Source organism: Esox lucius, chromosome 20, assembly GCF_011004845.1.
Source record: "Esox lucius isolate fEsoLuc1 chromosome 20, fEsoLuc1.pri, whole genome shotgun sequence".
Taxonomy (NCBI): Eukaryota; Metazoa; Chordata; class Actinopteri; order Esociformes; family Esocidae; genus Esox; species Esox lucius.
Window position 1 is genome coordinate 28,490,256 of NC_047588.1, and position 16,247 is coordinate 28,506,502.

At 45.7% G+C, this 16,247-nt stretch overlaps 1 protein-coding gene across 1 annotated transcript in view; it reads left to right on the plus strand.

Annotated features, from left to right (window-relative positions):
• The first annotated feature begins 7,721 nt into the window (after positions 1-7,721).
• The window catches only part of adamtsl4 (ADAMTS-like 4), a 41,523-nt gene continuing 32,997 nt past the window's right edge, over positions 7,722-16,247 (plus strand). The window contains exons 1-4 of the mRNA XM_010884810.5: positions 7,722-8,101; positions 9,469-9,532; positions 10,526-11,172; positions 11,739-12,486. Coding sequence (XP_010883112.1) covers positions 8,079-8,101; positions 9,469-9,532; positions 10,526-11,172; positions 11,739-12,486 — 1,482 coding nt within the window. The 5' untranslated portion in view covers positions 7,722-8,078. The remainder of the gene's footprint in view (positions 8,102-9,468; positions 9,533-10,525; positions 11,173-11,738; positions 12,487-16,247) is intronic.

The following is a 16,247-nucleotide window of genomic DNA, read 5'->3' on the forward strand; positions in this document are numbered from 1 at the left end:
AACACACACAAAGCAATCGTTCATTCTCCAGTTTGAGTCGCATAGAGTTCACTCTGAAATTATTTTTAGCCAGGACACGGACTGAGAGAGGTGGGGTGAGGGAGAACGTTCGACAATAAAGACAAACACAAAGGAAGACGCGTAGTGAAGTACAGAGGCCTATCTTTGGCCCAAGGATGAGTAAGTCCAACTAAATGCGGAATTAATTTGGGGGCCCATTGAGTAGTAGGTTGCTACAGCACAGAAAAGCCTGCGATATAAATGACCTGTGAATGACCCCAAATGGCACCTTGTTCTCCATATAGCCTCAGTACTTTAGAGCAGAGCCCTGAGGGTCCTGGTCCAGAATAGCACACCACATAGAGAATATGGCACCAGCTGGGACACAGCGGAGTGCCAGGTCAGTGACATGAGGGGCAGGCAGGGTGGCCGTGACCATGGTCGGAGGAAGACAAGACTCACTGTGTCCTTGTGGTGTTACTGTGCCGTTCCATCTGTATCACTGAGAACCTGTCTGCCAGAGTGATTGACAGGACGCTGACCTCCCTGAATAGGCCCATGAACTGCCGTTCCCCTCCACCTTGTTAAAAATAGACCCTCCCCCGTGTGGGTGTGTCTTCAGAGGGTTTGCAGCCTGAGACCAGCCACTGAAAACAAAAACAGGAGGTCTGTGGGACTCTACTGGAGTCACTGACCTGGCAGTCGAAAGCCTTTCTCTACACACACATAAACACACACATACACAAAGGCTCTGTTAACCGTACAGGCTGCAGAGAACTTGTAAAACTGCGTGGGTCAGGGTGCTTTGCTGGTAATGTTTGGAAAGGGGCCAGCCAATTAGTGAAAATAATATTGTCGGGGCATTTCAAGTGACATTCTGACAGGTGTGTGTGTGCGGTAGGTTAGACACACACACACACACACACACACACACAGTTGGACGGGCGTAGCTCACGGTTTTGTGCCCCAGTTGCCCGGCTTCAGTCACATTCCTTTTTTGAAAAACAGAGACTCGGGGAACAAATCCGCTATTAGGATTGTACTGGATTTACACCAAACCATGGGCCCACCAGCCTCGATCGCTACACACAAACAGAACCCCTCTCTCACTCCCCCTCTCTGTCCGTTCTGATCTGATTGGTGTGAGGAGGTTTTCTCATACGTCTTTATTTGATCTGGCCGCCTCTCCCCGTCAGCCGGTCGCCTGACTAATCCTCCGGCGTGTACTTTGACACTGCTGGATCCGTGTGCTGTACATCTGGACGCCGCCAGCAGCATATAGCCAGTAATGGGTACGCTTTTACACACACGGCCAGCAGGGTTGCCAGGCCCGTGGAGCCAAACACGCATGCATTTGCTAGCGCACGGACACATTCACTCACCCAACCAGGGGTCTGGTTCAGGAGAGGCGGACTCTCATGCACACGAAGCCCTTCACAGTGAAGTCCCAGGTCTGAATCTCCGCTCTCGAGAGTGTCTGCTTTGCTCAACAGCGTGCAGCCGATTTCCTCCGCTGCAGACACAAAGAGGTGGAAAGAAAGAGTGAAACTGACGAGACACAGGCCGGGGTTTACAGCAGGTATTACATAGAGTGTGTGCCTGCGTGTCCTTTGGCCCGTCCGTCCGTTCTCTTCGATCATCCAGTGAGAGAGGCATTCGGTTTATTTTCTCTCCCCAAAACGGTGAGATGATGCCAGGAGAGAGAGAGAACTCTCTTCAAAGTTCAGGGAGAGGTGAGAGGTTGAGGAGGCTCGGACCAGTTTAGGAGACTTCTAAAAAATATTTTCTTCACTAAGCAAATAGCTGGAGATAAATTCTGGCTTTATTAGAGAGACTGAAAGAGGAATGTGGAGGGATATAGTGAGAGAGAGAATGACAAATACAAGTGGAGAGAGCATGAGAGAAAAGAGCATCAGTTTTGAATTTGGCTGTGTGAGCTGGTGCCAACCTGTGTGGAAAGCCCTCGTGTCCTGACATCTGATATTTCTCCTGCCGATCTCCAAATCACTCTCATGGCTGCAGAGACTGCAAATGAATGTGGTGGTTAGAGGGAAATTATAGCAAGACACCCCCCAACACACAGACAGTTACATCTTTAACCTTTAACATCACATAACACAGGAGTTGTATTAAAACTGCAGACAGTGATTGGTGAGTGTTTGCGTCTCACAAAAATGTTCAATGGAAATGTGTCACGTGGCTCAAAAGAGTGATGGAAACTTTGTGGGAGGGAGGGGGAGAGAGCAGAAAGAGAGTTTGTGGTGAAGGTTTCTGGAGACGCTCTCCCTGATCTGCCTAGTGATCTGTCAAGACTTCCCAGAACTCTTCCCACAATGTTCTCCTTCTAACCAAACCACAACCCTGAGCACTTTCCACAAATGTCTAGTTCTAACCAAACCACAACCCTGAGCACTTTCCACAACGTTCTCCTTCAAACCAAACCTCAACCCAGAGCACTTCCCACAAAGTTCTCCTTCAAACCAAACCACAATGCAGAGGAGAACCTTGTACTTCTGGGTGGAATGATGTTACTTATTTCAGTCTGAGACGGTATAGAAAGGAACCATCTGATTAAGACCCGCTCCCTCTGATCTGGCCAGTTCTACTTATCACCTTCATGCCATGGAGGCGGTGGCCCCGGGGTGCTTACACAACCACGCCCGAAACAATGGGCCAAAGAGATGTCTTCCTCTGGTGGACCTTCTCACAGGGCAGTAATTGGACTGAAAAACAAAGACGACAAAAAAATGGTTGGGGGCGTGCCTCCGAGATGGATTTCTCCTTCCTCTGCTGTCTCTGATTTCCACTGTATGAAGGCAGAGGGCAGAGTCTCCTCCAACTCATTGAGGAAGTCCAGGTGAAAGTCTAGGTCCGGGTGAAAGTCCTCCTGACACTAATGCAGGCACAAGCTTGAAACACTAACTGCAATCCTGGTGCATTGTTTCCATTTTATCAACTCACCATTAGGCCAAGACGATACAGCAGTATATTCCAAGCTGTGTTCTGAATCTTCCCATCTAAACTCCACTTGGTGTTAGAGGGTAAGTGTGGTTGAGCAACACAGCTTGCCAACAGACCGAGAGTGGTAGCAGCTGGAGTGTGTCAGAAGGAGAGCAGGTGGACGACACCGCTCTGGCTTGGGGCAAGTTTAACCCATTTATTGACAGGTACACTGCCCAAGACCATAACACACTCAAAGTCATAGATTAAAAGAAGCTAGCCAACACAGACCGGAGCCCATTTTAAATCGAGAGTTAAGTTAAAGCTAAGAGTGTCCCAGCCATTCCAGTCTCTATCGGCCACGTCAAAGCAATACCATACGTCCCGCATGCCTGTTCATCCAGTTCCAGGGACCTGTTGTTATGTACACACACTGTATATGGCTGAATAGTTACAGTGAATGGACAGACGTGAAGGACTCTTTTGTGAGGAATAATTGGAACAAGGTCTTTGGTCTGCTTTGTTAGCGTATTAGGATCCAGCTGGAGTGTCCCTGTGTCTTTGTCCCTCCCTGTCCTTGGGGTCCACCCCATGACCCTCCTGACCACCTCACCCAACAACCTAACCCCAGGCCCCAATGCTTATAACCCCTGCACCCTATTCTCCCCCATGTTGACACACCCCCCCCCCTAGCCTTAAAAGACCCAGTTTATTACCCAGCTCCCCTACTGTATATATACGATTCCCTCTTTACTCATTCTCCCTCGCAGTCCCTCCCTCCTGTCCAACTCTCCCTCCTGCACCTTTCTCCCTCCCTTGCTGCCTCCCTCCCCCTACTGTTCAGTCTCACCCATCCTCTCCTCTTTTCCCTCTCCGTAAAGAACACACTGTCCTCTTTCATCTGTCCTTCTATAAGATGACTCTGGAATGGTGCAAATATTGACTCCTTCTGGCCCAGACAAATCCCTTCCTTCCTCATTCCCTTTCTTTCTCCCGCCAGTCATTCTCTCTTGCCCTCTTTAACCCCTTTCTGTCAACAAAATGAGTCGTGCTCTCTAATTTATTACCCCCTATGTGTTTAATATAGTACTAGGTCAGCCCTGGATACACGTGGGAGTTTCACTTATTCAAAAGTGTCTTGGAGGCAGATCTGCCCTAAAGGCAGAAATGAATGTGATTGGTTAACTTAATGGAGAAGGCGGAACTTGCATTTCAAAAGGGCTGAGTACTACACATGGGACTTTGACCAGGGTTAGTGGTACATAGCCTAAACTCTAACCTTAACCCCTTACCCAAACTTTAAGATTATCATAAACATTTTAAAAGTAAACTTTAACTGCAATTAATTTAGAGTTGGGATGTAAGCTCCACTGAGTCAGCCAATCACATTCATTTCTCCCTTCAGGGCAGATCTGCCGCCAAAGACATTTTTGAATAAATAAAGCTCCCATGTGTCCGTCCCATTAGTGGAGGTTTATAAGACCCAGGTGCATGCCTGTTGATTTGGTTGGCTCCGCAGCCTGCAACTGCATAGAGTCTTTGACTAGTCAGACCCTGTGTGTCTCTCTCCCTCTCTCTCCCCCTCCCTCCCTCTCTCTCTCCCTCGCTCTCTCTCTATCTTTCTTTTTCTCTATCTCTCTAGCTCCTGGTTTCAGTAAACGTTACATTTTGGCAGTGAAAGGGTCTGCCTGGTGGTTGTGTGTGTGTGTGTGTGTGTGTGTGCGAGAGTGTGTGAGGTAGCAGTGGGCTGCAGAGATAGTTAGAGGGTGGTTAGGGGAGACTTAACGTTCCCCAGGGGTGGAACCGCCCCAGGACACAGTGTTATTACTCAACGCAGCCACCCGAGAAACAGAACAGATCTGCAGCTACACACACACACTCCTGTGTGATAGGGTGATTGCTTGCTAATCAAGGCTGTATGGTTGGCTGTGCATGTCCACAGGTCCCACGCACTGGCTACTGCCTTCAAGGAGGAGGGATGGAGAGGAAGAGTGTGCAAAGGGGAGAGACTGAGAGAGAGAATTAGAGAAAGAGTGAATAATGAACACAAAGAGATGTACAGTGGCTGTCAAAAGAGTTTTCCACAATTTATTGTGCTACAATATGAAATCAAAATAAATAAAATCAGGTGTTTTCCCTAACGATCAACTCAAAAAAGCCCATAATGTCAAAGTAAAAAATATCTGCAAATGTATCTAAATTAATTTAAGAAATATAAAACTGAAAAGAATTGATTGCTGAAGTACCTCCTTTAGTCAATATTTGGTAGAGGCCTGTTTGGCAGCAATTACTCCTATGAGTCTATTTGGACTCATATTAAGTCCCTAACAGCTTTGCACATCTGGACGCAGCAATTTTTGCCCATTGTATTTTGTTAAATTGTTCAAGCTGCATCAGGTTGGATTGGGACCTTTGGTGAACAGCAATTTTTAACTCTTTCCCCACAATCTATTCCAAGGACATTTCATTGTTTTCAAGCCACTCCAGCATGGCTTTGGCTGTAATCTGGGGGTCTGTGGACCTTAGAGCTGTTTTGGTGCCATCGTGAGATGTTTTTATTTGCTTTCCAATGTTGATTTATTTTTCCGATTCTGGTAATGGAGAATCAGCCTTCACACTGCACCGCTCATTCCAGTCCAATACTCATTGAGTGAGACATCGACATATCAAAGTAATCAGATTACGTTACTGAGTTTGAGTAATTAAAAATGTACATTACTGATTACAAATGTGGACAGGTAACTTGTAACTGTAACAGAAAAGTATTTCTGGCGGACGTTTGGCCACGTCTCATTCATTTACATTTTCACCAACATAGTGTAAAAAACCATCTTATATTCCATTAAAAAAAAATATTACACACCACATCCTAATCCAGATCTGGCTTAAGATACTCCAGTTATTGAGCGTTATGAACAATGATAGTTTTATTTACATGAAGGAGACTTATTGCCAGATATGCATTTGAGTTACATTGTTTCTAGTGTAACAAGTGAACATGTCAACTGTCACACACCAACTTCTGAGGTGGCTCGTTATATAAATTCAATTATTATAGTCTGTAGGGTTATAGAAGCCTTTGGCCCCTATGGCTATGAGGTCTAATGTTCAGAATAATTACCAAAGTGCACACACAACTGAGGCTGCAGAATGAAGAATGCTGCTAAATAGTCATCAGAGCACAAGGCAAACCCCAATAATGCATTCAGAGTATGTTTTTTATTTCTCACTTTTGTAATTTATTATTTTTCTTATATCTGTCTAATTATCCTCCTCCTTTGGCAATGTAAAGAACTGTTTCCCATTTCAATGTATTGCTTAAGATTGAAGTGAATTTTATAGAAAAATAAAAGGGGGGGGGGGTTAAAATAGTGGTCATGGACCAATGGTGGTGATAGCAAATGCCTTCTAGTTAATTACACACACTGATAGACACAGTACAGAAGCGAGTATCATGGTGATCACCCACACCCACCCACAAAGTACAATAACACTGATAATAGTTGCGACAGGGGGCTTTCACACACTCTAGGTCCAGTAGGCTACTTATGTGTCTGTGCGCATGCATGTAACAACACAATGTTATTTTGACAGATGTCATCATGAGCTACTTAAAATGCAGTGGTTCAGATTTGCTTCGGATTGCCTTAGACCCGCTTTGATGTTGCTAATCTCAGTCGCCATCCATTTTGTGTTGTGTGACCTCTTGCCAAAAACAGCACTCTCTCCTCTGAGACCATACATATCAAAGTTAGATCATACATACCAATACACACACCCTCCTCACTCTCTCCCTTCTTCTAACCCCTCTTGGTTGATAACTCTTCCCCTTCCTCATCTTCCTCCCTGTCCCCTAGTACCCTTTGATGTTAAGCCATTCAGCCTAACCGTGACAAAAGGAATTAGAGCAGTGATTTTCACTCAGGCCAATCTTATACGTGTTTTTAAGAAAATAAATATTGTCTCACAACTTAAAAGCACTCCAGTTACCTCATTATTACCTTGTTGGAGCAAAACATTCTTACCACACTCCTCCACCCCTTATCCGCCTCGCCCACTCTTCAAGTCCTGTCCTCGTGCCCTCTCCTCCACACCCACTCCTCCGCCATCCTGATGTAGTACAGCGCACTGCGTTTTGGGTCCGCATTCATGTCCGCCATCTAGATTTGTAATGCACCGCCACTCAAAGGCTTCCATCGGGGACGCTCGCCAGCTGTACCCTAACATATATATCCGATTAAATTGGTCGTAAAACTAGTTATAAAAACTTTTGGGAGCAGATGCAGTGCCATAGCAAATACATCAGAACTAAAACATCCACAAAGACGGGCATAATTAACTATAGTGGGTGTGTCCATTTGGTGTGTCAGCTATATTCTCATAATATTTTCATGGAAATGTTGACAAAGACTTGTATTGGATACAGCTCTACGGAATGATTCAATTCCCCTAGTTGTAATGATCCTGCATCCCCCGTGGGGTTTTTGTATTTCATAGTTGTAGTTAGCCATAAAACAACAGTCTTAAGGGGTTTGTGAAGGCGTGCAAATGGTGCAACTGCATCTGCTCTGCCAACGGAGCTCCCAAGTTGTCAACAATGAGCTGATGATTATAACTGATCAGAACAAGTCTGTATGGGCTAAAGCATTCTTAGAGGATTGTTGTGCAATTCAGAAATCGGGTCTTACTCAATTAGTCAGTTGTGTCTGCAGTTTTATACTGCGGTGTGTGCGTGTTATGTGTGTGTGTGCCTGTGCGTGTGCGTGCGTGTAGCAGAGAGAGACAGTTGTGTAATATGTCCATTCTGTGTACCTCTCACATTCAGGCCCCTGGTGTCAGACGTCACACCAGTTTAAAACAAAAAAAAGGTTTAGGACAAAAAAAGTTGTCGGTTGAACGAGAGAGAAAAAATCCGTAACCTTCCTGGATCCAAATCCAGGGGGGAGTGAAAACTGTGACAGAACGAGGGGGACCAAGAGAGAAAGAGAGCACGCGAAGGAAACCTCGCTCACAGCCGCAGAATCACGGAGAGGAGCGGATAACTAACTTCGAGAAGAAGCAAACCAAATGACACCTTCGGTTGTCAAAAACAAATATTACCAGGGAAATAATTAGTTCAACGCAAGGCCACCGAGAGAATGCGGATCAGGTTTCTGTGCAGGTAAATTGGGGGGACAGTGGACTACTGACCGCTAACCTGCTCCACACCTTCAGGTTTACGAAATCTTAACTTTTAATTCAGTGGCAATTATGCTACAGTATGTTCTCTAAACAAAGTCTGTTTTGTGTCGTTACGCATATAAAACGATTGAAAAGCAAGTGTGCGAATTAAGGTCCTGAATGTTTTTCCTGTAGGTGTACCCTATACGCGGCATGTGTTGTGTTGCATGGGCGCGATGTGTAGAAAGAATTCTCCCTCGGGCTAGGGTTCAGGTTTAGGCTAACTCACTCTTTCTGTACTCTCCCTTTGGAGATTTTCTATCGGTTCCCACTGTCCCTCTGCCCACTCTCTCTTAGTTTATTTTACAACGTGCCACTGTAGCAGAGGGAGAAACGTGGTCGCGAGTAGGGGGTCGTTAGTTCTGGCTGAGCGGGTCTGTTGTGTCGGGCTGTGCGGGACCTTTGTCTGTGGTTTTGGGATAATTGTTTAGTCTAGTGTGGGCCTGGGGACTGTGGGGAGGGTTTCAGTCGGAGAGAACGCGGTACACCACACTGGGGGAGCGGCATCAGTCACAGTGGTCACATGTAGCGTACGGATTTGTGATTATGGTGATAATACGGGATTGTGGTAAATTCACACTGGTTATTCATCTTAAACGGTCTGCAGTGCGCATTCATCCAGTGTCCATTTGAAGCCTGCACTAAGACCTCAAAACGAACCTACTGTATAATCTTGTGGCCAACTTAAACCATTCAGATCTCTCAGCTCCAAGTAACAAACTATTAAACAAATTTACATTATGATTTTGGGATCGTGAGTGATTCCATTTGGAAGTGAGCTTGTGTTTTACATACCACATCCACAGGGTGTGGACAGGCCTCGGAGAGTGGAAGAAAACACTCCTAATATTTGTGTAGGCTACATTAGTTCAAGTTTTGAGATGCGAATTGCTTAACTGCTGAACCTTGTCAAAGAAACTGTTGTGTCAGAACTCACTCGGCGGTGGGGAAAAACGATGCATGTGTTCCTGTAACGTAGTTTATTTCTCTAGAACATTCAAAATAATTTGTACTCAACTCCTGAGTTATCATTGAATGAATGAACATACTTTACCGGTTATAATACGGTACAAGGCTCTGGACTGTTTAATTAAAGCATGTGATAAAGCCTGATATTGTACTGTGTTTTTTTTTTGTTATGTGGCATTTTGATAGCCTGGGGATATGACGAAATACATTTGATTACTACATCATGGTACATATGTATGTATGGAAGCACAATGATGAATACAATTACTAAACCCCTTCTCCTTCTCCCACTTTTCCATCTCCTCTTCACTTATATCTATCTTCGCCCCCCTCCCTCAGGCTCTATATGCTGTGGGGTTTTGTGGCAGTCACATCCTCTTTGACCAAGGCTGAGAAGAAAAAGGTGAGTAATTGTTTTAGGTTATGATGAAAATTACAAAGGTGACATTGTCTGTAATCCTGGTTGGGCGTCCTAACGGATTGGCCCATGAAAGCCTGTAGAGTTTCACTATCTCACTGTCTGTGCCCCAGAGGTCCATATTGACGACCAGACAGCAGCCATGAGTCAATATAGTTGACTCATGGCATTGTGGTAGCTGTTTTTGTGATGTCACTCATTACTCTGGTCCCCTGGCAGTGACATGGTCAACAGAATCAGGGATGGGCGTTGTTTGAGCTAATACAGCACTGAACTCACTCAGAAATAGAATACACTCGGCCAGGGGAGTTCCATACATTCACTGGGGCATTTGACATTTTAGTCATTTATCCACACCAATTTACAGGTTGTTCATTCACCTTATCATAGCTAAGTGGGACCACCACATAACCCAGTCATAGTAAGTACATCTTACTCAGTGATGTAGCTGTCAGAAATCACACACACAGGGTAAATGAACTTGCCCTCTCTCTCTTGCTCTCTGTGAATTTCTGAATAGAAACTTTTGTTCGGGTCTCTGGTTGTTCCACCAACCAGCCCAATGGTCGACTGGCACACAAGCAGACACACGGTTTTGCTCTGAAATGAGAAACATTTAGAGAGAACCACAGAGGAAAACATCAATATCTGGCACATCAAACACACACACACACTCAGCACTGGACTCAGCTTGCCAGACCAAAGCTGGCCATGCCACAGCACTTCCACAGGGCTCTCCATATTCCACTCAGTTCATAAAACTGCTTTAAACACGCTGCCAGCATAACTCCACTTAGACGTTATTCCTTTCCTGGACCCTGAACAACATCCAGGGACTCTGGAACTAACACTGACACCAGTCACAGACACATTTCAGGCAAGGGCCAACAGGAATAGGAAGGGAGGACTTTCTAGGAAGCTTTTGCATATTATTGTTGTCATGTTTACATGTTTATCGTGTGTGGGTGTGTGTTCCAGGCAGCGGGTAGGAGGTCTCGCCAAGTGGATGATAGTCCTGAGGGTGTGTGGTCTGCCTGGGGGGAGTGGTCAGAATGTTCTCAGACCTGTGGAGTAGGTGTGTCACAGAGAACCAGAAAGTGTGAAGCCCCTCCCATCCCACAAACCCCTCCCCTCTCCCACTTTCCTTCACACTGGGGGGGTTCATCGTTTCTCCCAGCGGGGGTCGGCGGTCCAAACCATGGTTCTGTCATCTCCGCCATCCGCCCCTTCTACCCCCCCCATTACTCTAGCAACCAGCCAACCCATTATGGGGGAGGAGCTGGGGGAGGGACAGAGAGACAACCTGCCCAATTCCAACCCCCTCCGCTCCCATCGTCCAATCAGAACCCAGGACTGTCTCTATATCGGGACACTCCTATAGGAGGAGCAGGGGCTGTGCCAGTGCAGTCCTCCAATCCCTCCAATCCCCTTTACCGACCAGAACTTTCCTCAACCAATCTGGAGGCAGGTTCTGTTTACCACTCCCCCTCATTCCCTGGACACCCATACAGCTACAGCCAACCAGCGCGGGCCACCCGACGACCTGCCAATCATGGAACAGGCAGGGCAGGAGGAAGTGGGAGTAGACGGTCAGTGTCATCCAATAGGGGGCCACTGCCTGCGAGGTTAGTATGATTGGATGACTTTGTTGGCAAGGGAACTTTTATTTATGTTGTGTAAATGTTGCTCTCAGCGTTATGTAAATGTTCTTACGACATTTTTGTTAAGGCGTAGTTGAGTCATTCTTTTGTTGTGAGTCACGGGAGAGGACATTTAAGTTTAATTCCCCTCTCATGCTGTGTCATTAGATCACTAGTTCTGCTCAAAATCACTCCTAGTGCTTAGGCTTCCTGTCACCCGTTCTGCTTCTAACTGTCACTGTAGGCTGGCACTGTAGGCTGTTACTGTAGGCTGTTACTGTAGGTTGTAACTGTAGGCTGTAACTGTAGGCTGTTACTGTAGGTTGTAACTGTAGGCTGTAACTGTAGGTTGTTACTGTAGGCTGTAACTGTAGGTTGTTACTGTAGGTTGTTACTGTAGGCTGTAACTGTAGGCTGTAACTGTAGGCTGTTACTGTAGGTTGTTACTGTAGGTTGTTACTGTAGGTTGTTACTGTAGGCTGTAACTGTAGGCTGTTACTGTAGGTGTATTCCTCTGACCGATCCCCCCATTAATTTCTTTCCCTCCTCAGATCGTCTTCAATTCGGCCAGGTCAGTTTGGATATGGCAGGGTTCCCTTTTCTCTGCCACTACACCGGCAAAACCGGCAGGCCCGCCAGACCGAGCACGGCAATACTTCCATGGCAACCCCAGTGCTGGACACAAAGTGGCAGGAGACAGTTGTTGTGAACACCAACCAAACGGACAGACTAGAAGAAGGAGAGGAGAACGTTATGGAGAAGGAGAGGAGAGAACACGAGAAGAGAGAGGAGGTGAAGAACGAGGCGGAGAGAACAAAGGAGAGAACCGAGTCACCTGTCACGAAGGTGTTACTATTGAAAGCCAGAGCCAAACAAGAGAGGAGTGCCCAGTGGGATAGAGACACTCCCAGACAAACGGACAGACTCAGACAAGCAGCCCAGGATCAAGGGAGAGAACGAGAGAGAGTTCCCCCCTCTCACCCCCACTCCCACAGTCATGACAGACTCATTGATAGGCGTTCCCCTCCTCCACTCCCCCCCCAGCCTCACCCCTACGCCCCGGCTCTCTCTCACCCTTACCCTCTCCCTCTCCACCGCTCCTCCCCCCAGCACAGAGAGAGGGAGTCACCCTATGGGTTCAACCCCCAGCATCAACTTCCAATCCCTGGACCCCCTCAAACCAGCCTGTACCCCCTAGAACATCAGCAGTCTCCCCGTGCCGAAGGGGAGACAGGGAGAGAGAGACCACAACCCCATTGTTCGGGTACAGCGAATGAGTATCGTCGCTGTTTCTCACAGGTAAGAGTTTTGAAATGGTTCAGCCTCTGGAGTGCAGAGCAGGTGACAGCAGTCACTAACTGTCCGCCCTCTGATCCCCGCAGGGGCCCTATGGACGGAAAGAAGTCAATGTGTTATAATCCACATAAAACACAGCGCCAAAATATGCATTTCATCAGTCCTTTTAGAATTGCTTCTGTGTTGTGTGTAGGCTTTCCCTGGGGACGTTGGTCAACATAGTTGCGTCAAATATCTCTCAGTATTGATGAAATTCAACTTGCCCTGTAGATACTGACCCAGTTATCAACACAGCGATGCGCTGTAAGCCTACACGAAGCACAGACCTTTGAAGTGGGTCTAAAAACATCCCATACGCGAAGATAGGAATGGTGTAAAAACACAGAGAGACACGGTACCTGTTTGGCCGCCTACGTCTTATGGGAATAATGACTGATACTATTTCGGTCAATAGTGAGTCAATATGTGTGATGTGGAGAATGGAACGCTGTCTGTACAGTAGTCAGTTGTGTATGGGCAGTCATATGGAAAATGTCTGGCTGCCTGCCTGTTTTGCTCCGGCTTTGACTGTTACCACCAGAATATCTTTCAAGCTTATGCAAGCAGAGCTGTGTGTGCGTTGTATTTGTGTAATGCCAGAGTTTTCATTGAAGCTTGAATGTCTAGATAGTTTTGTGTTCTGCTGGAGTGTGTGGGAGTGGATGGGGGAATATTATATATTATATATACGGTTGATATCAGGGATATAGTAATGTTACAGTTAACAGGCAGGACCAAGTTGCATGAACAACAGAGGAACCTTTTAATAAAAAGAACTACGGCCTAACAAAACAAGGTACACTAGGGAAGGAGGACCTTAAATAGGGACAGTGATCAGGAACACAGGTGAGGGTGATAACAACAAACAGGTGTCAGGGCTCCAAATGAGGGAGGGAGGGAGTTGGATCTCACTGGCACGGCAGGCCGAGTGCATCCTTCCCACAGACGCATACCCGCAGACGGGTTCAATATGTTAGGCTGTCATTTTGAAGATATACTCACCGAGGTAACATTGCCACCACAGATATTGAGGTGAGCGAGATTCAAGACTTCTTTCAAACAGTATGCATGGGTGGAAATCAGAGGCATGGTTGTGGATCGCACGTCCACGCTCTTAGTTGATATGGATTTTGACCCACTATGGTCTTTACTTTCTGTAACTGCCTACGTCGTTTTGCAAAATCGACCTTCAACCCTAGAATGTCATGATAGAGACCAGGAAGTGTTTCCTGGAGCCAACCTGTTCTTTCACTGAGTTCTAGTCAAATTCAGTAAGTTTTATTATCTAGAAAGAGGTCTATATATTTCCTGAAGAACCTTTGGGATTTATCACTGTCTTATCCTGCCACATTTTATTCTACTGACCACGTGTCGTAAAGCTGATATATTGGTCTGTGTGATGTGAGGTTGTAGGACTGTGTATGTGATCACCAGGGTTGGGGAGTAACACGTTAAATGCTTTCCAAAAAAAACACGACGTTATCGGACAGAAATCCCAAACAATAAGTCTGATACTTTTGAGAAACTTGATGAAACTATGGATTCATTTTAAACTCAAAGGATGAGCATGTAAAAATAACCTGTTTTTGATTTGGTTTCCAACTAAAGCCTGTGGTGTTGCAAAACCTGAGGGTTAGTCATGATTTCCATAGAATACTGCCACTTCCTCTGCCCATATGATTCCTCAGAGTAATAATGTCCCTAGCTGATATGCTGACTTGACGTCAGTGAAGTGTGAATTGCTATTTACCTCTGTATGTTGTGCTTTGTAAATCCATTGCAGACACACATGCCCAGGGATTGTGTTCCCCTTTTCAAGTTTGAGCATCTGTGCATGGTGGTTCACCACATTTCAACCACTCCATTTTTGGGGTTGGGGTTGAACCTTTTGAGAACCACTGTCATAATCTAGTGTAAAAGTGGTGATGTAGTATATGTAACCCAATAATGGTTGACTTGAAGGGCGACTGCCAATCAGTGATTGTTTTTTTGGACTGAATAGGCCAATGGAAAATGCAGCATATGGTAATAATTTCTATATCCCAGCATCCCTGGGGAGTGCTCATGGTATGTTGTAATGAGAAGTAAACCACACAATATACCAGTTTGTGGGTTATTATCTGGTGAAAACATTTTTTCAAATCGCTATTTACTAACAAAATTCATGAACATCTAGGGGTATTAAATCAATTGGATTAACTTGAATCTTCAATTGGTGATATCATTTTTTTGTCTTTTAATATTTCTTTATAGGAAAATAATCAGATTACATCACTGATTATTTTCAGAGTTTTGGGTAATCTGAAAGTAACTTTACTGACTACAATTTAGGACATCTAGTAAATGTAATTGATTACATTTAGAACATAGAAAGTAACCTAGTCAACTCTGGTATTCACATGTTTTATGATGATAAACCCCTGGTTAGACTTCAGTTGGCCAGATGGAGATGCTAAACATAGAAATGTGTGTTTTATCTGAGGGGTAGAGAGTGATAACACTGAACTGGTCTGGATCAAACACACAGTCATTCACTCCCAGATACTGGCCCAGTTGAAGTAGCACTTACTTAAGGGCCAGGTTGACTGACTTCTCTGATTGAACACATTATGATCTCTGTGTGTGTGTGGGTGTGTGTATGTCTTAGAGATATTTATTTGTTGTCAGCGGAGAGCATTGTCCCTATGCACCAGTGGCATTAAGAAACATTCTGAGTCACTAGGTACACAAATGTGTGTCATAACATTCTATGGTTTGGCCCAGTCACACGTGTGTCTGTGTGTACCTTGTGTATGTGGGTTTACTCTGTTGCTCAGGAGCATTCAGGGAACCGAGAAAGTGACAGGGGAAGCGAAAGTGAGGGGGGAGAAAAGGATAGGGGTGTGAGAAGAAAGAGGGGAAGAGGGAGGGGGATGAGAGGAAAGAGGGAAGTGATGTAGTTAAGTAGTAGTGAAAGAAGGCACTGTTTCCAAATGTGTATGCAGGGAGAGGGGGGGAGAGGGAGGGAGAGGGGGAGGCGTGGAGGCGGGAAAGCCGGACTCTGTAGTAAACAGGGGGGGAGAGGAGGGAGACCACGGAGGACTAGCACTTCCTTTACACCAGAACAGATGATGAAGATATATTACAGAGAAACCTGGGGATAGACATGTACCTATTACTGTAAACGTGGGGACATCTCCCCAGTCTGAAAGGGTCCCAAACAGAGTCTGACATATGATAGTCCGAATGAAGGAGGGCAGAGCAGTGAAGAAAGTGAATGGGCTAAAGAGATAGGGAGGTCAACAAGAGGTAAAGCGAGGGGGGGGTGTTGAATGCGTGTAGAGAAGGGCAGTACATGGTGGGTCTGAGATGGACGGGTCATAACATTAGTTGGGTTGATGGGCAAGTATATACAGCAAGAGAAAGGAATTTACTGAGATTGTGTTTGGCCATGTAAACAAATGTTTCCCAGCCAAGCTCTTTTGAATGGAATGGGATTGAAAGGGAGAGAGGCTGCAGGAAGGAAAGGGACGGATTCGTGGAAGAAAACATAAGCTGGAACAAAGTGTGTGTTAGTAGTCGGGGTGTACTCTAATGGCGGGGTGTACTCTATGTGTTCGTCATTTGTGTATATAATCACTATCGTACCTCAGTAGCCATGAAATTCAGAGTTTGAAAGTGAGTGGTTTTAGTGACTTGGGGCATGACAGCACATACTGTACATCACAGTTCTACATTTTTGGGGA